Consider the following 12,438-nt stretch of genomic DNA (forward strand, 5'->3'; position numbering starts at 1 on the left):
CCAAAAGACAGTGGAGTTACTTCTTAATAGTAGAGATCTGAATATTATCCAGAATACTCTTCACTAACCTTCAAGAATAAAAATAAGATATAATAAAACATTCAAATTCTGGGTTTTGGAGAAGCTAATAAATAACATCTCTGTCTTCCAAATAAGATCAAAATATTTTATGAGGCAGACAGGAATGAGAAAAATGAAAATAAGGTATCATTTTAATTATTACCAAATATATATCAAAAGACATGCCATAGATCTAGACAATTGTATTGCTGATTATATTTATCCCCTAAACTCCAGGATTTTTCTGAAGACAGTCATGGTTCAGGTTCTCCAGGAAACATATTCTGAGATTCTCATATTTGAATGCAAGACATTCATTGGAAAAGGCTTTCATAAACAGTTCTTTTGAGGGGTGAAAGAAGGATTGGGCAGAGGGAAAAGGTAAAATGCAATAGGGTTGCAGCAATGGAAGTAAGCTCTAGTGATGTAAAGGCTTTTTTAAGTTGTCCCAACTGAGGCAAGCTCAGACTTTATGCGCCTGAAATTCCTCAGGAGACAGTGTGGTTTAGGCACAACTGCAATCTTTAGCTAAGGACGATTTCCAGAGAATTATTCAGCTAAGAGCCATTAGACATCAACTTTCTCAGCAGCTGGGGGAATCTGATTCAGTTGTTAAAAGTGTCTGAATGGCACATGGTAATATTCACTCCACTCAGTAAGTTTATTGTTCATAGATGCAGCAACTTAGCATATAAAGTAAAACCTAATTCCAACCAAAATTACAGCTGTTTTTTTAGGAACCTAAAAATCTTTCTAAAATGTGTATTGGTGAATAAGAACCTAATATCATCTAAGTCCACTCTGTAAAAGCAGAGCCAATTTACATGGTAAGGTTTAAAGATTTAGTATAAAACTAAACATTGTGGTACAGATAAGTAGACCAATGGATATGAATAGTTGTTCAAAACTAGACCTGTGACTATATTGGAATATGATATGTAACAAAAGTAGGAAAGGTCAAATTGTTTGGTAAGTAGAATTCAATAAACTAGCATTGAAAAGCAGGACTGTATATAACTCATGCACACTATAGTCAAATGGAATTTAGAAGGTTTTAAGACTCAAATGTGAAAAATAAAGTTGTAAAACTGATCAAATAAAATAATTGAGAATATATTTGCAACTTAACAGTAAAGAAATACTCTTTTAAAAGATACAAATAATATAAATTATATGGCAAAATTTTTTGATTGACTTGACTTTTAAATTAAATATTAACTTCCTATGAAGGATTTTATAGAAAAGGTTAACAGATTACAGACACAGACAAATTACTTTCAGTGCCTAAAACTAATAATAGCTTAATATCTAGATTTATTTTATTTTATTTTATTTTAAAGATTGTATTTATTTATTCATGAGAGACACAGAGAGAGAGAGGCAGAGACACAGGCAGAAGGAGAGGCAGGCTCCATGCAGAGAGCCCCACGTGGGACTCAATCCCGAGTCTCCAGGATCACACCCTGGGCTGAAGGCGACGCTAAACCACTGGGCTACCCGGGCTGCCCAATATCTAGATTTGAAAAGAACTTCTGCAAATATAATTATAAAGTCAGGTAATCTAATGAAAAGGAAATATAAATACAATAGAAAAAACACAGAGACAATTTATAGGGATCTGACTAATGCATAAATGTATATAAAGAGATGCTCAGTTACATGACCAGAGGAATAAAAATTAAAACTAAGATGTCACATGACTATCCTCATCAGAATGGCAAAAATTAGAAAAATTGGGTAATGCAAAGTGCTTTCAATAATGTGGAAACGCTGATGTATGTCTAGTGAAAGTCAAGGCTCGTACAGTCATTATGGAAAGAAATCTGTCGGAATCTATTAAACTAGGTCTTTGTACACCCTATCATATATTAGCAACAAACTTTAGTAAACTTTAATTAAAAATATTCTATTCACCAAAATGTAAGAAACAAAATATTTAAGGATAAATATTAACATTAATATGTGCAAGGCTCCTGTAATGATAATTACCAAATATTGTTTTAAAAAATCAAAGAGATATACTCATGAATAGACTCAAACTGTAAAGATGTCAATTCTCAATGATCTGTAAATTTAATGACTCTTAGAAAGCATTTAGTAGAAATGGACAAATTTTAAAATGCATATGGAAATGTAAAAAAGCTAGAATAGTCTACACAATCTTGAAAAAAACTCTCACTACCTGATCTCAAGACTTGCTATAAAGCCTCAGTAACCAAAACTATATGTTATGTGCAGAAAGACATAAAAATCAATTAATAAAAAATAATACCACACGTAGAGAGTTAATTTTCCTTGAAGGTACTAATTAAAAGAGGAGAGAATATTTTGTTTAAACAAATAGTGCTGGACAACTATATATATATATAGTTTTCCATATATATATATATAAACTATATATATATAGTTTTCCATATATATATATAAACTATATATATATATAGTTTTCCATATATATATATATATGGAAAAAAGTATATCTATATCTATATAGGGAAATATATAGGGAAAAAGGTCTATTTTGATTTTTACTTTACATCTTAAAAATAAATTTGAGATGAATTATGGACCTAAATGTAAATGCTTAAATTCTAAAACTTCTCAAAGAAAACAGCAATATAAAACCTGGGATAGGCAAAAAAAAATTTAGATAGAACATAAAAAGCATAAATCAAAAAAGATAAATTGTACTTCATATTTAAAGCATTTGTACGTAGGTTCAATTCAGAAAACAAAAATAAATGAAAAGTCAAATCACATCCTGAGAGAAAAATATGTATTTTCTCTCTCTTTCTCCCTCCTTCTCTTTTTCTCTCCCTTCTACCTCCCTCTCTCTGTCCTCCACAGCCTCCCACGTGCAAATAACACCTCGCCCACATGAATACATCCAATATAAGGGCCTTGTATCAGAAATATATAGAAAAAACTCCCACAACCAATAATATAAAGACAAATATCTCAAGTTATTTAAAAATGGTGAAGCTTTGAGAGACTCCACAAAGGAAGATATTTGAATGGTTAAAAAGCACACTAATTTAAATTAAAACAACAATGAAACACTACTATGCAACACTAGAACAGTTAAAATTTAAAAACCAGAAAGCACAAATGTGGACAAAGAAATGGAAAAACTAGAACTCTTCATGCATTACTGGTACAGTGAAAAATGATAAAAACCATTTAGGAAAATAGACACTTTATAAAATTATATGTACTCCTACTCTATGACCCATTAATTCCACTCCTACATGTTTACTGAAAGGAAATGAAAACACGTGTCTTCATAAAAACCTGTATGAAAATTACATTGCAGTTCTATTGATAAAAACCAAGAAAATGCAAACAACATAAATGTTTATCAACAGCAGAATGGATAAACTGTGGTATATTCTTACAATGGCATACCTTCTCAGAAACGAAAAGAAATGAGCTCTTGATACATTCAGCAATGTAAGTGAAAACCAAAAACAATACAGTGAGTGAGAGAAGCCAGACACAAAAGAGCACAGACTGTATGATTATATTTATATTAAGTTCAAGAGCAGAGAAAACCAACCTCTCCATTGTAAAAGAAATCAGAACAGTGTTGCTTCTGAGGATAAATTACTGGAAAGAGGTACAAAGGAGCCATTTGTAGTTATGTTAGTCAGGGATCACTAGAGAAACTTAAACAGTAGGATATCTATATCTGTGTCTGTGTTTAACTGTATCTAATGTATAAAATCTCTTTATATATGTATATAGAGCCTAGAATGGCCAGTGCGATCTTGAAACACAATATAAGAAGAGACAAACTACCTTATTTCAAGATTTTCAGACTTGGCCTGAAACTGGCACCATTGGCCCTCTGGTCTCTATATCTATCTATAGAATCAAGAGGAAGATAAATATCTATATACACATACAAAAAGATATTGTATAAATATATTTATTTATTTTAAGAAAGTATGTATTATTAATTATAAGAAATTGGCTCATTTGATTATGGAGACCCTGGTGGTGTAATTCCAGTCTGAATGTGAAGCCCTGAGAACCAATGGTATAGGTTCTAGTCTAAGACTAACTGCCTGATAACTCAAACAGCTGATAGTGTAGGATCCAGTCCAAGTCTGAAGGCCTAAGAGCCAGAAGCGCTAATGTGTAAGTTCCAGTGTTAAGACCAAAGATGTGTATTCCAGCTTCATCCATCAAGCAGAGACGGTGAATTCTCCCTTCCTCCACCTTTTTGTTCAATTTAGGCCCTCAGTGGATTAGGTGATGCCAGAGAGGGCAATATGGTATCCTTAGTCTACCAATTCACACTCTAATCTTATCAGAAACACTCTCACAGACACACCCAGAAATAATGTTGAGCCAAATACCTCAGTACCCTGTGGCCCAGTCAAGGTGACACATGAAAATAACCATCACAGTAGTCATCTTTAAAAAATAATTAAATCAAGCAGTGCAATTAGAAAATGAACAAAGTGCTTGAGTAAATACTTCACCTAAGAGACTATCCAGAGAGAAATATGCACATGAAAAGATCTTACACATTATTAATCACTAGGAAAATTGTTAAAGCTACTATATAATATCAATATACACCTATTAGAGTGATTAAAATAAAATACTGACAATACTAAGTGCTGACAAGTATGCGGAGCAGCTGGATCTCTCATGCATTGCTGCTGAGAATGGCACAGGCACTTGAAAAAAAACCATTAATTTCTTATAAAGTTAAATATACACTTCTATGACTCAACAGTTCTGCTCTTGGGCATTTTTCCTAGAGAAATACACTTATGCTCATTCACAATCCTGTACATAAATGTTCACAGTAGTTTTATGCTTAATAACCAAAAGTTGGAAACAGGCCAAATTTTATTCAGCGATTGAAAGGATAAATAATTGGTGGCCCATATGAATGGACATACAATAAAAAGAAATAAAAAGCAACAAACTAGAACAGACCCCTGATACATATAAAGACTTTGATGGATCTCAAGAACATTATGCTGAGTGAAAAAAAGACAATCTGAAAAGGTTATATATGGTCTGATTTCATTTACATGACATTCACAAAATATAGTGATGGAGAACATTTGAGAGGTTGTCCGTGATAAGGTTAGGAAGAGAGGGATATGACTAAGAGGAGAGCAGGGGAGTTTATTGGGAAAAATGGAATAACTCTGTATCCTGGTTGTGGTACATGAATTTATATGTATGATAAAATGTCTTAAAGTATAAACAAACCTGAAAAATAGTGCATGTGAAAACTGGTGAGGTCTTAATAAGGTCTGTGGTTTAGTAATGGTAGAGCACCAATGAGATTTCCTGGTTTTATGAACCACACTTTGCTTACATAAGGTATCATGGAGCAAGCTGGCTGGAAGTTATACAGGGAACTCTCAGTACCAAGTTTTGCAACTTCTGTAGGAATTTTAAGTTACTTCAAAATAAAAATTTTGAAAATGATTGAATTTCATGTTTAAGATCTATGCATTTCATTGCATGTAAATTATAGCTCGATAAAAGATTTAAAGTACCTTCCAGGGGCACCTGGGTGGCTCAGCGGTTGAGCATCTGCCTTCGGTACAGGGCGTGATCCTGGAGACCCGGGATCGAGTCCGGCATCGGGCTCCCTGCAGGGAGCCTGCTTCTCCCTCGGCCTGTGTCTCTGCCTCTCTGTGTGTCTCTCATGAATAAATAAATAAAATCTTTTTTTAAAAAAGTACCTTCCAATGCTCACACATATGAGTAAAGGGGTTTATACAATGATGATGATGATGTATTAAAATGGAGGGGTAAAAAGAATGAATTAAATCTAGAGCCCACAAATGTACTGTACAGTGAAAACAAGCAAGTTGCAGAAAAGAGACTGACATTAATTTTGAAAATAATACTCTAAAAATTTGTGAATAATTTTATAAGATAGCTTATAAATGAACTTTGCTTTGTAAATTTTCTCTTTTTTAAAAATCTCAACAATAAGGAAATCGGTATTTCTTTTTATGTGTGCTATTTAGTATAAGCTTCTAAAATTCCAAAAATAAGTGTTTAATAAAATCTTATTTATGAAAAAAGCAGAAGAGGAATTCCCTGTTCTTTATTAAATGACAGAGATTCTGTATTTTTAAGTAATTTGCGTGGGTTGGAGGTGAATCGGGATCCAGATGCTTAGAAGTCTTGTTCAAAAATTCATGTTCCTCATTTCACTATGAAAATATGAGGGGAAATATTACAAACCTTGCACCTGGGAGCCACAAATGTGACCAGTTCAGAAAACAAAGATGTATGAGAATTTTGCAAAATTACTATTTAAAAAATATTTGCTGTTGAATTGCAATAAGAATATTCTTGTCTAACATTGACTCAGAACTATTTATTGTGGTATAACCATAGAAAATGTTTAATATTACAATGTTTTAGAATTAAGCATACATTTTTTTGTTTGGTAGAATGAGTGCTAAAAGCATGGTCAGTCATATTCAGTTTTTTAAGTATATCCATTTTTCATGCTATAGAAAAAAAGAAATCATAAAGAAAATTCATCTTAGCAGTAAAAGGAAGAATAATGTTCAATTTGAAAGCCAGCGTTTTCAGAAATAGAATTGGAATACTAATTAATGCACATGTGACTATGTCAGATGCACTACTGACCTATAACTAACCCCTTTGTAAAATACCTAGATTTGCATTTAAGCTGCCAGGTGGCACCATTGTAAAATTGTGTATTCTTGTTAAGTTCCACTTCTAAATTTGATTGCTTATTATAATCTGGCCTAATTAGTAACTGATATTGATTACTTTCTATATCAGAAGACATCTTTTGGGTGTCAATGGTTCGATGGTAATGAGATTTTTGGAAGACATGTGTTCACAAATATTTTCTTGACATGTAGGTATCATCAAATTTGGAAATGGGTGGGAATTTTACTTTTAAATAGATATGGTGATATTATATCATCAAATTGAAGCAAATAAAATCTGATTTTAAAATCTTGAGTCTTGTAGTTAGAGCCTCTTTAGCTAGCCAGGAGGGTCTCTGTGTTGTTAAGATGTTTTTCCTTGTTTTGTAACTGATCTCACCAAAACTGTAGTATTGCTTTGGCATTTCCCCCTTACTTTTGACTGGTTCTTTTTAAGTCTTAGTATTGATGGAGCTTTGCTAATGGAAATATTAGATGCGTGCGTTCGTACACTAATTGAAATAAAGTTCAGAAAGAATGTATAACATTTTTCATACCGATCACAAGTATAAACTGGAAGCCAACTGTTATTTATTTCATTTTTAAACTGTTTTCTACTGAGGTCTTTTGACAATACACTTGTATCACTTAGGCAGGTACATCAACAAGTGACATTGAATGGTTTCTTTTTTTTTTTTAAAGATTTTATTTATTTATTCATGAGAGACACAGAGAGAGGCAGAGACACAAGCAGGTTCCATGCAGGGAGCCCGACATGGGACTCGATCCCAGGTCTCCAGGATCACACCCTGGGTTGAAGGCAGCGCTAAACCACTGAGCCATCCAGGCTGCCCCATAAAATGGCTTCTATTCTGAGTTCATCAATAGCAAACGTGCTTACTTAACAATGAGAAGTTCATGCTTGTGACAGTGGGAAGAATTTGGGAATCGAGATGTAAAGGAGAAGGGCAAAGATCTGAATTTGAAAGAAAATGATCTTCAGATTGTGTTTTCACGAGATTTTTGTAGCCCTTAATATGGGGATAGCTCTTTAAGCCCAGTGATGGTTTTATTGTTTTATTTTGCTCTATTTCAATTTTTCTCACATTGAACATTAGGACAATGCTTTCTCACAGGATTTCAAGCATCCTGTGGTTTGGGTTAAATCCCAGTTATTTTGAGGCTGCTTTGCTTTCCATCATGGCATTTTCCCTTTCTCCAGGGTTGAATCCTGATAAATTGGTACTTAATGATATTAGACATTATGTAAAATAATATTTTATAAATAGCAAGAAGTGACTCTTTCAACTGTTAGGTTCAGTCCAAGGTAGTAATAAAAGTTCAGATGGGTAATTTTAGAAGTGATTAATTTAATCCTATGTCCTTAAAATAGTATGTCTTGAAATTTCTATTTACCACCACCCTTAAAATTAGACTTACTGTAAAATATTTTTATATTAATAATGGTTTTGATGAAAAGGTAAAGCTCTTTTGTGACTTTGTAGCAAATGAATATGGGATGAAAGGCATTTGAGGAATACTGTTGAGAAAACGAGTACTTATAACTGGTAAAATATAAATATTGCAGAAAATAATCCACTATGACATTTCTAACATTCAATGAAGAATTAAATAATATACTTGGTAAATAAGTGATGTTAAGCTGTTTAAAGTTTCATCAGTTGCCTTTAAGATTGATTTTCATCAAAATTACTGTACTCAAATGTTTTCTTTTGTTGTACAGACTCAAATAGCAAACCTCAATTTTAAAATCGGCTCTTATTTGCAAAAAATGCTTTGACATAGTGCATTTGTTCTGCCTGGACAGCAGTAAAGGATTGTGGTATCATTTTGAAGAAGGTTGTTTGACAGAGCCTGTTTGTTTATTTGGGGTAATGTGAGCTGCATTCAGAAAATGCCATATTTTGTTTCATGATTGTATACATTCCCTCCCATTGCTCCCAGGCAAGACTTGTAAGCAGAGAAGACACGGATTTAGACCTTTTTTCCATGACCAGTGGAAGTGCTTTGTCTGTGAAGAGAGAAAAAAAAAATCAGGCACACAGACACTCAGCGGGATCTTCAAGTAAGTTGTGGTTTCCTTCAGAGTTAATTTAGAAATCACAAATGAATTGATGGAACATGATGCCAACAAGCATTCTTTCTTAGATAAGGGGTAGGATGCCAGCAACCAGAACTGCCCGAAAGTGTGTATTTGAACTTTTTCTTTCTTTTAAGCGTCTTCTTTTGATATAAATCACATTAAATTATTTCTAAAACTAACAGCATCAATTTTTACTTTAATCATACTCTCTGAGACTCAGACTCACCCATGAATTATATTGAATTATTTGATCATTTAATTCTAAAAGAACTTTTTGGCCAACTGTAAAAAGTTGGATTTATATATCAAACTAGTATATTTTGGCCTTTTGTCATTGATTTGATCGATGCTGTAGGTAACCTTAACTTTTAAAGGAAACTTTTTAAATAGCAGATTTTAGGTGATAATACTTTACTGTCAAAACAATGCTTTAAAAACTATTTCTGTTGAATAGATGACAGTTTATTAATGATGATCCGTTACACTTATAAACTTGTCACACACATCTGTTACTTTTAATACGATTTCAACAAGATTTGCATTGCAGTTATTAACTCTGAAAAAATAAACATTTAAAAATATTTGTTTCTTGTGGTAATAGAGTCTAATTTTTTTTCAAACTCTTCGAATACCCTAGAGGTTTTGAAATGTCTTCTAAAATGTTTTGGTATATTAGTATAAAAGATGTTTTATTGGATATCATATTTTGTTGATTTCCCCAAAGTATAGTGAACTTCAAAAATCCACATATTAACTTACACTTTATTGTAAGTATTCTTTTTTAAAAAAGCTTTATTACCTGTCAATAGTATAGTTTTATATATACAAAGTCAATATTTGATTGAATGTAAAAAATTCAATCATCCAGATTGATGCTCTACAGATAAATGAAAACTTAAAAATGATCCTCTCTCACTTTTTATCCAGGCATGTTGCATTCATTAGTCATTCAAATCCACTAATATATGCAAGTTCATTTCGATAAATTTTAATTTTGTTTTGAAACAGTGATTTTAATATATCTAAATTAAAAATATTTCCAGGCTTCAAAGTTCTTAGCTGCTTGAATTTTCTTTACTTGATTATAGAATCTGGTCACAAAATGATCCTCTAGGGACGCCTTGGTGACTCAGTCAGTTAAGTGTCTGCCTTCAGCTCAGTTCATGAGCCCAGGGTCCTGGGGTTGAGCCCCACATCTGGCTCCCTGCTGAGTGAGAGTCTGCTTCCCCCTGCCCCCTCGCTCTGCCCCTCCCCCTGCTGGTGCTCACTCTCTCCCAAATAAGTAAATAATTTTTTTAATTGCTCTAGTCAATATGGTTAAGAAAGAAATAGTTTGTGATTTATTCACTAAGTAAAATTATTGATCTAATATAAAATTTTTGTATTTTAACATAATTTATTAATTATATCAACTTCCAAAATATATGTACATTTCAGAAATAATTGCCTGTGTCACACATAATGAATAATGCTATCTCCATTTAAAGCATTGCATATTATGAAATCATATCACTTTGAAGCAGTGTAAAAACAAATTACCCTGTCACATTACAGAATATCAAAGTTTCTATTTATAATGTTTCACCTATCAAAACAGTTGTATATAGCTCAATAAAAATCAGCAACTATCCTAAAATGCACAAGCCTTATCTTACACTTATGTGATGTCAAATCATAGATTTTAGAGAATACAAGATCATTATACAGAGTTAATTTTTTTGTAGTCTTATTTTTGTTTTAAATTTTAATTCCTGTAGAGTTACTATACAGTGTTCTATTACTATCAGACATAGGATATAGTGACCCAACAGCTCATTCTCTAAGGAACTGTAATTGAGTTATCCTCACTGATTCCAATTGGTTGTCAGTAATGACATTATAATAAACTCTACTAATCATTAAATCTGTTCACTGACAATTTACAATGTTTGTTTACTGACAAACCATTTTAGAAAAACAGAGTTTTTATCCAACAGCATGATTATGAATAAAATACACTTTAAAATGGGAATATCAAGTACTGTCCCTACTTTGAGGAGTTGTTGTTAGGATAAAATGTAGAGCATTTAAAACAATATCTGGCACAATACAAGAGCGTAATAAAAGTCTTTATGATTGCTACCTACACATAGCCATAAAAGAAGAATTGTTTGAAGTAAGATATTAAGGTCACTAGTATCTAGACACACGAGCTAACTAGCTCAGCTTATAAGAAACCTATTCTTAATAGTTACTTAACTAAAAAACTTGGGGTAGCCTAATATCCATAGAAATCTTTAACCATCAAAATCCTTGGGTCCTAGGCTTCTATGGCCCTGAGCCAACCATGTACAGCTTCGGTATTTTGAAAGCTCTTTTTCCTCCAGCTTTTTCTCTCTCTTAAAAGACTTGTCACCTTATTAAAACTAAAGTATTTCTCTTAGCTTTACAAGCTAAATCTAGAGTAGTTTATGGGCTGCAGTTATAAAACTCTCTCAGCCCTTGAACTTTTCTAAGATATTTCTTTCTATATTGCTATAATATTCATAATGTATTGTATAGAATCAGATAAAGCCAGGTTTAAATCCCAGTTCTACCATTACGCATAAGTTGTATGATCTTAACACCCAAGTTAACTATCTGTAAAATGGGAATAATAAAGTCCATATCATAGAGTTTTGGTGAGGAAGAAATGAGTAAAAATATAGGTAAAGCATATAGTACATTGACCAGCATATAGTAAATACTTGTTTATATTGCTTTTGTTTTATGTTGCTGTTGCATAATTTTAAATAATTTCAAAGTAGAATTGTCTTTCTTCTTTGTGTGTCAAATAATTCCGGAACCAGTGTACTTTCAGCATCATGCCAGTCACCTCAAGCCATACTGTCTTAGAGAATTTCCTAGTTCTCTTCCTTTTCCTTTTATGTCTTACTTCTTCCTTATACATGACCTTCTAATCTAACTTATGGTTTAAGAAAAGATGAAAGAGGCCACATTCTTATTTTTAAAATGCCATTTATAAAATGAGTATGCAAATTCATTTCCTCATTTAGACAATATTTTTACAAAACATTTGATTTCCTTAGATGGTTTTGGTTTTCTCAATTAATTTTTCCATTTAATTCTTAAAGGATGCATTACAATAATAATAATTTTATTGATATAACAATTTATAGCTTTTCTAATTTATTTTAATTATCTTTTTTTTAAGATTTTATTTATTTCCTTGAGAGAGAGAGAGCAGGAGAGCAAAAGTGGAAGTTATAGGCAGAAGGAGGAGAAACAGACTCTCTGCTGACCAGGGAACCCAATGTGGGGCTTGATCCCAGGACTCTGGGATCATGACCTGGGCCAAAGGCAGACACTTAACTGACTGAGCCACCCAGGCACCCCTTAATTATCTTTCTTATTTATACTGATTATTTTTCTTTAACAGCTAATATAAATAAGACTCAGAGTTTATTTAGCTTGTTTGTGACCCAAAAAACTTAGCAAGGAAAAGTAGCAACTTGAACCTATCTTTTCTTATTCCAAACCCAGTGCTATCTTGCTTTTGATTCCTCCATGCACTAAAATATAATCGCTTAATTGTAATAATAGAACATATGTAGTTCTTATTTA

General features: G+C 32.5%; 1 protein-coding gene across 15 annotated transcripts in view; it reads left to right on the forward strand.

Moving 5' to 3' along the window:
* The window catches only part of LRRIQ1 (leucine rich repeats and IQ motif containing 1), a 214,825-nt gene that overhangs the window by 177,198 nt on the left and 25,189 nt on the right, over positions 1–12,438 (forward strand). For 14 of the 15 annotated variants that reach the window (XR_005370429.1, XR_005370430.1, XR_005370431.1 and 11 more), the window contains one exon: positions 8,697–8,817. The exons of the other annotated variant lie outside the window; for it this stretch is intronic. Coding sequence is in view for 8 of the 14 variants with exons in the window: in XM_038558582.1 (XP_038414510.1) it covers positions 8,697–8,817 (121 nt within the window). In the remaining 6 variants the exon portion in view is untranslated. The remainder of the gene's footprint in view (positions 1–8,696; positions 8,818–12,438) is intronic. 15 annotated transcript variants of the gene reach the window in all.

Source organism: Canis lupus, chromosome 15 (genome assembly GCF_011100685.1).
Source record: "Canis lupus familiaris isolate Mischka breed German Shepherd chromosome 15, alternate assembly UU_Cfam_GSD_1.0, whole genome shotgun sequence".
NCBI classification, from domain to species: domain Eukaryota; kingdom Metazoa; phylum Chordata; class Mammalia; order Carnivora; family Canidae; genus Canis; species Canis lupus.